A 16,334-nucleotide genomic window follows, 5' to 3' on the forward strand; every position below is an offset into this window, starting at 1 on the left:
CTGGAGCAGAGGTTATCAACTGGGAGACGGTCAGGACTCACCATAATTCAAGGGTTCCAAGCAGCGACCCAAATAAGAATTGAATTTCTTATATTATAAGATGAATAATACAATATTTTCCTTATAAATCTATATTGAAATAAACATATGTAAAAAAAAAAAAAAAAAATTCAGCTGAAATTATGACTAAAACAAGATATAACTTCTACAGATTCAGATGTTTCTAGACTTTTTGAAGATAAATACGGAAAGAAATGCACTGGAAAAGGTTCGCAACCCACTGAAAATAGATCCGCGACCCACTTTAGGGTCCCATTTGAGTATGATTTTGCAGTAATTGTACTAATGTAATGGTACTTTTAACTTCTACTTGAGTAATATTATAATAAAGTATTGGTCGTCTTAAAAAAATAGCTACTCTTTCCGGTGAGAGTAAATATTTATGTTGCAAAATATAACATAAGACACAAAAAACTGATGTAGTTTGTGTTTTATCTACTTCTGTTTTTCTGGTACTCAGTACTCAAGTAATATTTTCCCAAGGTACTTTTTAAATCTTACTTTAGTGATTATTTTGATCACTACAATTTACTTCTTGAGTAAAAGTAAAGCTACTCTTACTTGAATAAATATTTTAGCTTCTGCCATGTAGATCGGGGGGTTTCCAAAGTTCTCAGACCGCAACCCCAAAAATGAATATGCAAACAATCTGGAACCCCCACTGTTGTTTAGAATAAAAATCAAGCAGAATAAATAAATAAAACATAGCTAAATAATCTGTATTTGTGACCTCAATTCACAAGTACTGTGTATGCGTTCATATGTTAAAGATTTAATAGTAAATACAGTACATTTTTAGTTTTTGATATCTTGAAGTCATCTTGGGACCCTCAGTTCAGTGCCTCATGTCCCCTGGTCACAATCCAAATGTGATATATGTATATCTGTTACAGCTTGGATGATGTAAAGCCATACTATATGGCTTTCTCCCAAATGCGTCATTGTAGCATTGCTGGTGTCTGGCTGAGCATTACGGGCATGTTTGACATCGCAGACATGGCTGTTTAAGTTTTCAGTTTAGTTTCTCTTATGGAATAGCAACACATAACCTGGATTGTTCCGCAGCTTGGCTTTAAAGGGATATTTCAGGATTTTTCGACACAGAGATTTATATCGTTCGTCTGGAGTTATAAGTGATTTGCCTCAGATGCACTGTGGAATGTGTCAGACTGTTTTTAATGCAGGCTCGCTGATACCGTAGAAATGCGCTAGCCTAGCACTAGCCTAGCGCCATGAAACTCTTCAAATATAAGAACTGCATGAATTCCAAAAGAAAATATCTCCAGAAATCGGCAACACTCTGGATAACTAGGAAATGAGGCCTTATGTCAAAAATCCTGAAGTATCCCTTTAAGTCAGATTTACAGGACAAACCTGGCTTACGTATGTTAGTAACAATGACATACCACACTGGACTCGTCTCCTGCCTCGTCCTCTTCCTGCTTCACTTCCTCACTCCCCAGGAGCCACTCTGTCAGAGCCAGGACCCCCTCTGGGACTGCTCCCCACAGCTTGAGAAGCCGACACAGGATCCCCACGGCAGAGTCCAGGGCGAGGGGCGGACAGACTGACGAAGTGGACACATCTGCGGACCATCATAAACACATATCGCTCAGTCACGACACGTTCAAACCCCATAAATCAAAAGGTTTAGAATATGACAAGCTCCTCTCTGACTCAAGCTGCGCACAAAGCACGGCGCACTTTTAAACGAGGGGGGAAAAACATTACTGGAAGTGTTGGTGGAGTGCCGTGCCCATGTATACACAAAATAATTAACTCAAGTCTGCAGCTCAAAGCGAAATGAGTGATTATAAATAAGCCAGTTTCCACGGCTGAACAGAAGGAGGTTTGTGCGATTTAACGGAAACTACGTGGCCGACTTCATCGATGGCTCAAGCTTTAAAAAATCCACTTAGTCAACCAAATATGAAATTATAAAACAGGTGCGGTTAGAAAAATGTTAAGTGAGCACTGAGTGACGACCTGCAGGTAAGTCATTTACTTTGCCGTGCCACCTGGATCTGGAGTTGCGTGGCGCTATGTGCCCAAAGAATGAGGTCAGCCGACTGCTAAGAACCAGGTTATTCCATCAATGGATATTTTTAAAAATCCGTAACGGCGCAGGCATAACCCAAGATGACAATGCTCTGAGTCACTGAGACGTGATTTTAAAGAGTGGTTCAGCAGTGGTTCAGCAGTGGTTCAGGGCTGGACTGGACATCGGGAGCACCAGGAGTTTTCCCGGTGGGCCAATAAACCTTTGGGCCATTCAGAACAGATGACTTAAAAGGCCCGTATTGCACCACACTGGCCCACTATAGAAACTGAAATATATAACCAACATGAAGTCCATTATTTGAATACAATTGCACAACTCATCCACCAGGCCTATCAGGTGCCTTTCATACCCCTCCATTGGCATGTTTTCTTCAGTTATGGTTCCCAGATAATCTTGTATATAATGAGCAATGGGCCACGAAGATATAACATTTCAACCTGAAAAGACCTGAAGAGACACAATGCGTTAGGAAGGTTTTATTGAAGGTGAATCATGATTGGGGCTGAGACCCTGGCGGAAGATTGCAGGAATGATATGGAATACATAGCGTTGATGGATGATAGCCAGCATCTTCCCCTGGAGCCTGGACACTGGTGGTGGTAGGACGAGACCCGGGGCAGCCAGTTAATGACGATGACAAGCCAAGGAGAGGCCAGGCGGAGGAGGGGCAGAGGAGGGTTGCAAGCACAGCTGGGAAACCGCTGTGCTTGGAAACAGGGAGCTTAAAGGGACTATAGGGAGTTTAAAAATGTTAAAATTAAGTATCTTTCTCCCCCCACATGTTCCAGCCATGTCCTAATGTGTAGAATGAGCCTAGACCTGTTCACCACAACTGCCTCTAAAATCCTGCACTGTCACTCAAAAAGGTGTTACTTCGGGTCCGAAGTGCCGTCATGCACGAGCTTAATATAGAAGGTGCAGTTACACATATGGCCTGAGGTGGCAGTAGTGAATATAAAATGGCCAACTTGCATCCAGCCCCTTTAAGAAGGGGATCCTGGGGATGAATGGCTGAAGCAGGAAAAAGGAGCTGCGATGATTGGCTGATGCGAAGGTGCGGCTTGAGCTGGGGCCGTGATTGGCTGATTGGTAAAGGCTTCGGTTGAGGTGATGAATGATGGCTGCAGGTACGTCTTCCAAGTTGAATTTGCGCTGAAGCTTCATTACTCATGCCCTGCTGTCATATTTGCCAACATAAGTGAAGATTGTTAATTACAACATCCTCCAGGACCCACAGAACCTCAGATCACTTTTTTTTTTTTACATTTTAGACACACATATGCAAAGAAGTGCATGTTGGAAGTTGCCAGGTGACTCGTACTCCCGCCCCTCGTCGTCAGTGCATGCCGTTTGGAATGCCATTGAAAGGTTTTACAATATTTTTGCCTTTTTCGGACTTCACTCCACACCTCCCTAACGCTGTGGTGAGTTGACCATTTCATTACCTAAATCAAGTGTGATAATTTGGCTTGACTTCAGCAGAAACAACATTCAGCTACTGTCCTCTGTTTTGTAGCTTACACTGATTTTGCGCAAGGGCTTATTTTATTACTAATGGACTCGACTTTTGCAATGAAAATTATTTTTTAGAAGGCCGGTCTTGACCTAAAACTTGACCTAAAATTTGAGAATCTTTGTGCTGAGGAAGGCTTTGCTGTGGTCTGACTCTATCATCAATAACACAAGATAATGGGGAAAAGCGAATAAGTTTTGGTTCTTTCATTTTCTAGGTTCAAAGATTAAAGGCTCTTTGCTAAAAAACACAACTTGTTGATAACGGACTGGAACCAACAAAGTGTCACATTCAAAAACTCCCATCTCTGGATTATGATGAAGGCGCTACCATTTTAAGCAATACAAAATAAATATAGTTGATAAAACAAAGTTAACACAAGCGTACAAGCAAACAGGCTAAATGCACAACTACAATTTGTGACTGTTTACAGCTAATAAATGTCTTTCATGTGGCCGACAACAAGGCTTGAACATTGAAGTGTGAAATCACTCAGAGCCTTGAGAGGTTGTGTTGACGAACAGCTGACAGGAGTTTGATGCCTGACAGACACTGACTGAGCGCCTTTGGGCAAGACTTTGTGTGAGGGTCCACTGTCGCTGCTGTGTGATCCAGGCTCTTTAAGTTATCAGCTCTGTGTCTGCCTTTGATCTAGCAATCCCTATCAGCTTTACTGGACAAGACAGCAATCTGGTACAACATGTATTAGACTACAGTGGAACTTCACACACATTATAAGAAAGGAGCCGGATTTGGCCACTGGTATGGTCATAAAAACTAGGCTGTGTCTCAATGTCCATCCTTTACAATGGCGGTTTGTACACGTCGCATTTTCTCCGTTGTGAGATCAGTAAAGGATTATCGTATCTTATCTTGTCGTGCACTACATCTACTATGAGTTTGCTAAAATCCGGTGACAATGGATTTCTGCAATACCTGTGAAGCCCGACCAAATTCAAGAGACAGTTTCATTTATGGATAATGAACTGTAAACATAGGATTTTATCTGAATGGAAAAAAATAAAATAACGGCCTGGATAATTGCCTTTTAGCCTGAGAGGGAAACAATGGATAATTAAACCTCTTTAATAATATACCTCTCTAATCTAAAAGCTTCTTGAAAAAAAGCATCAAAATAGCAACGAAAAAGCCACAAAAATGTGACAAAAGGGCTACCGAAAAATGACAAGAAAGCAATGGAAAAAGTGGCAAAACTGTGACAAAAAAGTGATCAAACAAAGTGGTAAAATTGTGACGAAAAAAGAACACAAAAAAGTGACGCCAAAACGGCAACAATGCAAGGAGAAAGATCTGTTAAGATCAGTTTTGTTGGTCTAAGCTTTCAAATGAGACGTTACCCTGGCCTATAGCTCTCCAGTCAAAAAACTTTTAGATTTGGGTAAGGTCAGCCCAAATGGAGAAAATGTGCTCTGTTCATGTGGGGGTTAAGAGGTTAACAGCTCAAGCTAAAGGTAAGCAGCCAACATTTGCCAATTTTCATCGTAACAATTTACATTTAAAGGGATATTTCAGAATTTTTGACATAGGGCCTCATTTCCTGGTTATCCAGAGTGTTGTTGATTTCTGGAGATATTTTTTTCTGTAATTCATGCAGTTCTTATATTTGAAGGGTTTCGTGGCGCTAGGCTAGTGCAAGGCTAGCACATTTCTATGGTATCAGCTAGCCTGCATTAAAAACAGTCTGACCCGCTCCACAGTGCACCTGAGGAAAACCACTTATAACGCCAGACTAACCATGTGTCTGTGTCGATAGAATAATTTTGCATTTACAATAACTTATATTTGAGCAGCATTAGCTTCGTGGTTGTATAAGCTACGTGGCGGCGGAGTGATCTGCTTGAAAATAGTCCCTCAAAATGCGGTCATTCATGTTCAAGGTCAGTTATATTCCAAAAATTATTCTATCAACAGACATTTATATGGTTAGTCTGGTGTTATAAGTGATTTGCCTCAGGTGCACTGTGGATTGAGTAAGACTGTTTTTAATGCAGTGTAGCTGATACCATAGAAATGTATTAGCCTTGCACTAGCCTAGCGCCACGAAACTCTTCAAATATAAGAACTGCATGAATTACAAAAAAAAATATCTCCAGAAATCAACAACACTCTGGATAACTAGGAAATGAGGCCCTGTGTCAAAGATCCTGAAATATCCCTTTAAGTGGTTCATTCATGAAAAAGATGCAACAGCGATTGAAAAATGGCGTATAAAATGGCACAAACACGATACAGTGCACTATATAGGGAATTGCATGGACATTCGGACTTTAGTTGCCATTTACAATTAGATTTATAATTAATTAGAGAGGGTCGTGAGGAGGGGATGAAGATAGACCAAGATCCGACTTCCTTCACTCCTACATGTCCCAAGTAGCTGCTGTCCCACCTCGACCATCCCCTGCAGCTGACACCAGGATACCAGCACGCACTTCAAAAGGCCTGACGAGCCCCCAGTCAAAACAACAGCAAACAATACCACTATGGGAAAACCAGGGAGGGGTCGGGAGCAGCGACCCAAACACGCATTTACAGCCATATGCTAAACTTTAACCAAACACAGGCAAATATCAAGGCAAGATCAGGCGGAATAAATGTGGAAGCCTCTCATTCCGCAAGTCAAAACCGGGGGATAAATATGGATTATCATCACCCACAAGGAGGCCATTCAGGAAACAGAACTAAGCTAACTAAACTAAACAGGACAGAATCTGTACAAATTAAACAAAAAAATACACAAGGATTCCACAGTACCACTTTGTGATGCTCTAACCACAATCTGAGAACCTTTACGCACATAAAAAAAACAGCCGGATTGTTTTTCGCTTCAGAGAGAGGCGTGAAATCGGGCGAGGGGAACATTATAGCGCGGCGATTGTCCCGTATTAGAGGAGAATTAGGAGTTTAGGAGCTTGAGTGACAAATTCTTTTCACAAGAACCAGCACTCCCTTGATGTCAGGCCTTTTTACAGTCGGACCCCTCCTTCCCCAAACCCGGCATTAAGGCGCATAATAGGAAACTTTAGCCGCGTTCGATTTATCTGCTTCTTCGAAAACATTTCACACATCACTAAACGGCGATTTCGCAGCGTTTCTCAAGGGGATAGTCTTTCACACACTTACCGGCATGAGTGCGGAGGCGAGGCGCTCTTATTGAGAGAGTGCGCTGGCATGTGGTTGTATTGTGCTAGTCGTGTCGGAGGGGGCATTTTTCTGCATTTGATCACATCTGCTGGTGCTTACTGGAATTTAGCAGGGCAAGATGTGAGAGGAAGATTAACTACAACAGCTTCGAATTACCCAATCCACTTTATTTGTGAAGCTCGTTTTATAGACGGAGACGTTTCCAAAATGCTGCACAGAGAGTCAAGCAAAAACAAGCTTTAGCTCCGTAAGTCTTGAATCAAGATAATCCAAAACAGTCAAAAACAAATAAAATAATAAACTAAATTCACACATCTCACTGTGTTTTAAAAAAGCCAGAAAATAAAAGTGATGGGACCTAAATCACTCCACTGTGGGGTCTATTTGGATGGGTCTATAGGCCATGGACATCGGTGTGTGCACTTTACATGTACATTTGTATGAGGTCCGTGACTTACTGCAGGACTAGTTCCATTCAAAACTTTAAAGTGGGGGCATTATTCTTTTTGCAGGTCTTTGGCAATCATCTTTTTTTCACTATCTAACACTTTGTTGGTGAGAAAATACTGGATACAAAATATCCAGTCTTTTCACTTCCTGTTCCTCTTCGCGAGTTACCCATAAGCCCCTCCCATTAGCTTATAATGTGTTTACCTTGCAATGAGAGGATTAAGCGCAGAGGCGGGTACTACTCACTTACATGAACAGTAACTTTTTAAAGAAATTGTACTTCTTACAGTAGTTTTATCATATGGTACGTTTTACTTCTACTTGAGTAAAATTACAATGAGTTACTGTAGCTGTGTTCTTACTTGAGTAAAAATAATCAGTACTTTTTCCACTATGAGTAAGAGGCAAATGCTTCATTTTGATCAATAAAATAGATGTAGGTCATCTCGTGCACCTTATTCTTTCTAATTATTTTTTTTTTTCAGTAACTTTATGCCATTTTCTTGGAATTTTCTTTGTAAATATCACAATTTCCACATGATTTTATGTTTTGTTTCACACATTTTATGGCGTCACTGAAAATAAATCTGATTTTTTTGCTCAAACATTTACTCAGTTACTCCCAGTACTCAAGTACTTTTTTTTTTACCTGAGTCATTATTTGGGTCACTACTACTACCACTACTAACAATCCATCCATCCACGCATCCATTTTCTTCCACTTGTCCGTTTCCGGGTCGAGGGGGCAGCTGTTGGAGCTGCCCAAATCACACTGCACCAGCCCCTTATGGCTCCTCCTGCAGGTGGTGGGTCCAAAGGAGGACGGCCTCATGGTTCTAACCGGCCTGTTGGTCTCTCATAAGGGGCTTCTGAACTGCTCTTTGTCTGACCCGTCACCAAGGACCTGTTTGCCATGGGAGACGCTACCAGGGGCACGAAGCCCCCGACAACAGAGCTCCCAGGATCATTCAGCTGATCAAACCCCTCCACCACGTTAAGGTGGCGGTTCCAGGAGGGTACTAATAATAATAATACATTTTATTAATATTGCATTACATTTTAAAGAAAGCTCAAAGTGCTACAACAGGTGAATACTGTACTTGTACTTGAGTAAAATTTGTTCAAAGTAACGTTACTCTTACTTGAGTAAATATATTGGCTACTCTACACCTCTGATTAGGTGAGAGGTGTTTCCTGGATACGTAGGGGCTCAGGAGGAGCTTCTTGGGAGAAGATTCAAAAATTACTCCAAAATATGGGAGTGGCTCAAAACAGAATTTCAGTTATGTTTTTGATGAGAAAACAACATTGGATCATAGTAAAAAAAAAAAAAAAAGATCTAAAAAGTCATTTTAACATATACACCAACTACAAATACAAACATTTTAAAGTCACTTTTATTTATTGATATAAGTCTTCTAAGATGGAAAACCTCAATGATTTGTATCACCTAATATTGCAAAAACAATAATTTGCTGATATTTTGTTCAGCCCTAAACAGGATCTTGTGTAAAAATAAAATGAACCCAACATTCACATATGGTTGCAATAGTAAGTTCTCTCTCCCTCTCCTCCCATTAGCATGTAGTGTTTACAGTCAGAAAATCCACTCATGAAAGTATGTGATTCAGTACACTAACAACTAATGTTCTCTGGCGCAAAACAAGGAGGAAAATTGTACTTAATGTCACACCGCAAAGTAACTACTCAAAGTGTTGGGGGGAAAAAAATGATGTTGAAACTGTGTTGATATTTCCCTTAAAAGCAAAAAGGTGTGGCTGTTGTAACCTCAGCTGACGTGCCCATATTTCCAGGCCATTCTCAGTGAAGCATTATAAGCACCGGAGTGGTGGAGTAACCTAGTTTGCTTACAGTATAGCCTGAAGTACACAACATGTCATGTGTCACAGAGAGAGAAGGGGGTGATGGGGAGAAGAGAGGATGTACAGGAAAGTGCTTCACCTGCATCAATCTCTTCCTTCACTTCCTAGATCGCGTTTCTCCTGGGTGCTACTATTTCCTCTACCACTAAAACATGCACAATAGGGTCCCATCTGAGGCCTGGATGAATGAAAGCGTTTTTGTGAGTGCGGGAGAACGGAAGGAAATGAGCTCATGGCCACAATCGGGCGTGGCGTGTTTACACGCGCTGCCAAAACCTAGATTGGTGTAAGTGACTCAAATTCACTTTCATTTCATTGTGAGATGTTTTGACGAGTTAAGATTGATTTGGGTATTTGATTTATAACTACACTGTGTTTATTTTTGGTTTTATTTAGCATTCCCATATTAGACTATTAGAGATACTCTTTATTTTAATACCAGTTCATGTTTCCTAGCACAAGTTCATCGAAAATATAATAGTTTCCTATTGTACAACTGCCAATGGGACAGGTAAAATGTCCTATTGGCGTAGCAGCAAGAAGGTCCCGGGTTTGATTCCCACCTGGATGGGGCCTTTCTGTTTAGAGTTTGCATGTTCTCCTCATGTCCATGTAGGTTTTGGTGGCAGTCAGGGGGACTGTTGGCACATATGTGTGCAGTCGCGACTGTCGGTCTACTCGAGGTGAAACTGAAGCTGCAGACGTAGCTTACCGCCACCGTGTGTGGAGTGAATCAGAACAAATCTCTGACACTACTGTACTGTAATCTAAGTGAGCGGTTATTCATTAAAAAAAAATAAAAAAAAATCATAGTGTTGTTGCCATAGCTGTGATGTATCTATTTTAATTTCAGTTTTCCGTGTTTTGTCTGGGTTTTGAGATGTGTGGCATGGGGGTGGGGGGGTGGGGGGCGAACAGGTTGGAGGGAACGGGTGAAAAAGGGGGAAAAAAAGCAAAAACATGTTGTGTGTAGACCATATGACTTGCAACATAAATATTTCTTCCTGACATGAGCACAAAAAACTATTTAAAAAAAAAACACTACTGTACGTGTTGTGCTTTGGGACTTGTGTCATGTGAAAAGCACTATACAAATAAACTCCCTTTCCATTCCTTCCCTACTTCAAGTAACCAGTCAGAAATGTCATGAAACAAGATAAAGTCAGATTCAGCAAATGGAAAGAAGGGGGGGAAAAAAACAACATCTGTCCTTCTTGGGAACATAGTAAACCCATTAATTTTTTAGAAACAATATATATGAAAAGGCCGACAGCTGAGGCCAGTGTCCCCTGTAGTACAAAGCTAATGGTTTTTGATCAAAGGCCCCTTCAGTCTGGCCCCCTGTGGAGTCACCCGTTTGTATTTGACCCGCTCCGAGCCAACCTCTGCCTGTGCTTTACATGCTGCATGGGCCCAGACTTCCACTGTCATCTGCAGCCATCATTTTAATGCTAATGCGCCGAGTTCCCTGACATTTTGGGCTATTATTTCAATGGTAATGCGGCAGTAAAACGGTCGCATGGGCAATTACATCGTTTCCTTGAGTAAAAGCGCCCTGAAAAGATTGACTCCCGGCAGAAAATCAATGGTGAATCTTTGCATTGTTGCGTCCACATGGAGCTTGAGGAAGAGGCTGTAGTTGTAATACGTGGTTGCTTCCTGTTTTAAGTTGTTCTGAGCTTGTTTTTGGTCTCATCAGAGGAAGTCAAGGCTGTAAAAAATATTTTTGTTTGGCGCCTCCATCTCGCACCTATCCACGATGCTTCCTGAAGTCTGGCCTAAACAGCAGCATCTTGTTTCTCTAAGGCTCAGGGATACACTTGCTCTTATTGATAATCCATTTAATTTATAAAAGGAGTGAACAGTTTATCAAGTAAGATCTACTGTATAAACCTTTCCTTTCTGGAGTCCTATTACTTGTTTGTTTATAGATTGTAAATACATGTAGCTGATTCATGAACTTGGACAGACCTTCAATACAAACCTAAGCTCAAACAAACCCAAATGTTTTCCTCCAGTATCATCTAACAAACAAAAATCTCGTCCAAACTCCAAAACTAGGAGCTGTTTCTGCCAGACATTTCCATCCGTTGTCACACACTCACACTCTCAAACATACTCTCATTCATCCCGGTCTATTGTACATGTTTTTAGTGGTGGTGGGGGAAAATTCTGAGAAATTCTTTGCTGGTTGTATTGATTTCGGTACTTTAATGCTAAAAATGAGAAATGTTAAGCAGTGTTTATTTCGTCGACTAAAATATTTAGTCTTAATTTTAGTCAAAGTGATATGTTTGACGACTAAAATTGGACTAAAACTAAATTAAAAGTTTTTCATGAGACTAAAACTATGACTAAAAGATATTTTAGTCGACTAAAATAAGACTAAATAAAAATGAAAGGGAGAGACTAAAATCATCCAAGCTTCTATTGACCGTCTGAAAGATCCTCAGATCATGTAAATCCTCTGCCAAAGGATCAGCTCTGAGCTTTGTTCATGTGGAAGCAGCTCCATGAAGCAGAGGAACAAGATTAAATATGATTAGAATGAATATTATAAATGCAGTCGACTAAATTAGTCTTAAATTTAGTCGACTAAATTGACATGCAATTTTAGTCGACTAAAACTAGACTAAAATTGAAAACATTTTTTCTACTAAATCTCGACTAAAATTACATTACATTTTAGTCAAAAGACTAAGACTAAAACTAAAATAAAATGTGTTGTCAAAATTAACACTGATGTTAAGTGGGGACCCTACAGAGTTGAATGAATCCTGCTCATATTGTGTCATATTGTCCGAGCTACAGTGAAAACAGCGTGATCTCGTCCTCTTCCTTCAGTATTTGATGAGGCAGAACAGACCGTGGAAAACAGCAGTACAGTTATGTGTGCTGTGGTGGTCAGTGTTTATAGGATTTCTCTTATTTCACTCAGGGACATCCCGCCGAAATGTCCCCACACACACACACACCCTTCTTCTGTTGACGGGACATCTGACACCCCCCAGCTGCACTGCGCCACGGTTTACCCAACTGTCAAGGTCTCTGCCTAATCCACTGCTGGTAATGGCACACAGTTAGAGGGGGGACATTTCAACAATATACTAATTAGTGTAACGTGCAATAAGAAGGTCCTGTGCTATGTGTTCTGGGCATAACTAGTCCCCTCTAGTCTATAGGACATTCGGCACAAATTGAATGGTTGCAATGAGCAGATGGCAAAGACTGCAGTAATTTGACAATATCCTTTGCAAAAGAACAAATAAAATAAAGAGTTGTTGAGAACATCCACTTCAGACCTTAATCCTGGGTCTGAATTTCTGCTTCAAGTGCACTACATTAAAGAAAAGCAACACACATTTGAATTATAGGCAAGTTTGCAATGCTTATACATTCCACATTTCAAAATTGGGTGTGAATAGTAACACATTCAACATATTTTTTCTAGTATGACCAATGAGTAAATGTCTGTAAACACCTGCTTATTTGTGCTGCCTCCCCTTGAGTTTCCACAGTCTCCAAATCTTTCTCAGCTTGTTTGGGAAAACAGCTTTGAGCTGACCCACAAAAACTAATAACAGAAAAGCGATGCAGTGTAAACTGGGAGGTCACTAGGTTGGGGTGTGTAACTGTAATTGTGCACGTAAGCTTGTGTTTGGAACGATAAAGCCACAGCGCTTAGCATTTCACCCAATACATGAAATAAAACACAAGCTTTTATTCTATAAACCAGCTCGTCTCCATGGAGATGTCGACTAAAGGCGGCCAAATATGAGATCCAAATAGGTATGGTCCTCATCCAAATCCATTCTTTGATTACTCACAGCATACATAGCATTTTCACTGTCTCTGGTCATTAGAAGCCTGTTTTGTATTAGTATAGTCGAAAATGTTATGCAGTGTGCCTTTAAAGCGTGGAACTTTCTTTTTGTTTTGTATTGTTTTTAAATATAGAAACAGCAAAGATGACAGCAAACATATTAACAAAAGAAAAAAGCAACCACCCCCCTCTCCGCGTCAGGCTGAATGAATATGGCACAAAAACAGGGGTCAAACGCCTTCAATTTCCAATATGTTTCCAATTTAAATCTGCACATATAACCCCATCCATCTCAATGACAGTGAGTGTAATCCCTGCTTCCTATAGGACGCTCGGCCCTGATCCTCAGAGCCCAGTGCTGCAGCAGCGGGAGTTAGCTGGAGTTTGATTTCAGACCCTGTTAGTCCTGTGGTATTCGGGGGGACGGTGAGATGCCGCTTGTTGGTTGAAGAGGGGTCAAGTTAAATTAGATTTTCTCTTCCTGCTTGGGACAATGGCTCCACTGATGGCCACGGCTACGGGAAGAGGAGCCTTAACTACAGTAAAGGCTATTTCCCCATCACCGCATTGGTTTGAACAGGTTATCAGCCACAAATCAGTATTTTTACTCTATGTACCATTTGGGGAAACCTGGAATAGAAGCAACTAATATACATTGCTATAGTAAGTTAATTACAAGCTACTTTTGGATTGAGAGGTGTTGAAACTACTTTCTTAGGCACTCAAACAGCTATAAAAAGCTTGCATTTAAAGGTCTGGGTGTCTTGGATTCATTTTCAACATACATGTCTTTAGCTGATGTGTGCCTTCAGTATCAGTCACACGTGGTCATTACACCACTGAAGAAAATATTTGACTTTTTGAGTAAAACTAAAAAGGGTCTCCAGACTGAACTTGACTAGACGTACACTTGGGATAAAATTCAACAGGTCTAAAATAAGGAATTCAACAAGTTCAAGCTTGAACTAAACCAGTGTGAAAGTTTGATTTCATCCAGGACTTGAAACACGAAATTCAACCTGGTCTGAAGGAGGTCTAAACTCGATCTCAGTCCAAACTGAGCCAAGTCTAAACAAGCAGAAAGCCTTCACTGCTCCAGACCCATTCATTTGTTTCACGGTACATTGTTGCCCTTGAGCCGAGATCTATAAAAGTGAAAATGAAACTCACTTTCTGAAGTCCCTTAAACAGAGTATACTGTGTAGAGTGCATCTATAAATCCAAGTTTAGCATTTTAAAGAGTCTGGAGGCTAAAAATGGAGCGAGAGGCGCTCAGAGAAAGATCACAGTCAAACAGAGCAGCAACCCAGGCTTTTAAGAGATTTAAACAGGATTTAGAACAGAAATATTCATCAACAAACTCAAATATAAGAAGGCAGCATGTGTACTTGAAAGAAATATACTAATCCTATATGAAAATTGTGGCATTTAGACCAGTCAGAGTAGCTTCATCACAAAGTCTTCAACTCGACAATCTCCTGCATTTTCCAACATAAGCATATGTCCAAACATTCATAAGAACTCGACTTTGGGTGTGCTAAATAAGTACTGTTTAATCATGCGCCCCGAATGCGAACCAAAACTGTAAACTCTCCACGTCATCCTGAGAAGCGGTGGTCCCACTGTAGTGCCGTCGTATAAGGGCAGCGTTGTGTGTTTTTCTTTCGTATGTGACAGCGGCTTGTGTCTCTGTTCCCACATCTCTCTGGCTCCATATCAAAGGGCCAGAGCTCGTCACCTCCGTCTGAAGCAGCTCACACCTCTCCCTCTCTCTGCGCTCTGAAGCGATAGGGCCGTAAACAACAGCCGCCGAGCCCTGACGGCAGACTGCACGACTGTGGCCTTACAGGGAAACACAGGGAGGCTGAGAGAGGCTGCATATGAAGAGGCAAGAAGACAATAACAAGCAGGATATGTGAGGGGAGCTGAATTATAGACCTGCATCCCCACGTGTTGTTGAGAAGTATTAGAACTTTCAAGCAGATAAACAACCACCTCAGTTTTAAAGTCATTATTTAGTTTAGGCAGAGCACACTTAAAATAGGCACAGGAACCAAATCCATTCAAAAATACGAGCAAAAACAAACCTCCATACATAATCTTTAACTTCTTAACCACCACCTGAGCAGAGCACATGTTCTCCAGTCTGGCTTTAATCAAATCTAAAACCTTCTTGAAAAAAAAAGGAGACTTAAATGATGAAAACACGACCAAAATGCAACAAAAAACATTCAAAAATGTGATGAAAAAGTGCCAAAAATGCTGCAAAAAAGTGACAAAAAAATGACGAAAAAGTGACAAAAATGTGATGAAAATGTGATTAAAAAAGTGACAAAAATGTGACGAAAAAGTGACGAAAAAATTTAGAAAAAGTGACAGAAATGTGGCAAACCACAAAAACTAAATATCAAGCATGGGTTTAAATCACTAGAATTGATAATAATATTTTTGTTTTGTGTGATTTTCACTCATTTAAACCTTTTTCCTGATCGGACCAAGATTACTTTGCTTGTTTGATGACATTTCAGACTGGTTCTAAGGTAAGTTAGAGTGAAATAAGAAAGTAAAACTGTCACTCCATTGGCAGACAAATCAACCTGAAATAAAGTAAAACAATTATTGAATCAGAAACATCTCAGAACTAGTGAAATAATCTTTTCATCAATGGTGAAACTGCATCTGGTTGTTTGCTCTTTGAAAGTTAGGAGTGAGTTTGGAACTATGTATGCAAATGTACGCAAAAAAAAACAAGTATAGGGCCTTTAACCAGAGGAAATCATTAAACCAGTCCAAGTCCAAAATCCAGTCTAATCTAATCTACTTTTAGAAACTACCAAATAATATGCATTTTCAAACTGCTTAAGGCTCTGCAAATGTGAATGCACCACCAACAGTGACCTCCAGGCCTAGTTTATACTGTCTCCATTGTTTTGAGCTACATATAAGGAAGCTAAGACGAGGAAAGCCAGGATACGTGTTTAAACTAGCCTTCACTTTTATATGCAGGAGCGGGCTAATCTCCCAAACGCTTCTTATGCAGGGGACAGTCCCAGCATGGTGACACTACGGTGGCCCTGGAGGGAAACAAACGAGTGATCTTTGCCTTTTATCCCGCCATTGTTGAGCAGACGACAGAGGGCTTACACCTTTGTAACGTTTGCCGAAGGCCATTAAGAGCGGCGTGTGACTATCCGCATCATTTGCATATTGACTCGGCGGGAGGGAGAAAGTTTACAGTTGAAAAGTGTAAGGCAAATTTAGTTAAGATAAGCTCATGAAGATAATGGGGCTCTGTGTAGCGCCTCAAAGTCTAGAGGCGGTGAAGCGGGACGAGTCAAATACAGTGGGAACCAGATGTTTACATACTCTTTTTTTAATACA

The 16,334-nt window shown here is 40.7% G+C and overlaps 1 protein-coding gene across 1 annotated transcript in view; it reads right to left on the bottom strand.

Annotated features, from left to right (window-relative positions):
• The window catches only part of thada (THADA armadillo repeat containing), a 133,232-nt gene that overhangs the window by 1,015 nt on the left and 115,883 nt on the right, over window positions 1-16,334 (bottom strand). Inside the window, exon 37 of the mRNA XM_079560560.1 lies at window positions 1,467-1,645. Coding sequence (XP_079416686.1) covers window positions 1,467-1,645 — 179 coding nt within the window. The remainder of the gene's footprint in view (window positions 1-1,466; window positions 1,646-16,334) is intronic.

Source organism: Gobius niger (genome assembly GCF_951799975.1).
Source record: "Gobius niger genome assembly, chromosome: 7".
NCBI classification, from domain to species: Eukaryota; Metazoa; Chordata; class Actinopteri; order Gobiiformes; family Gobiidae; genus Gobius; species Gobius niger.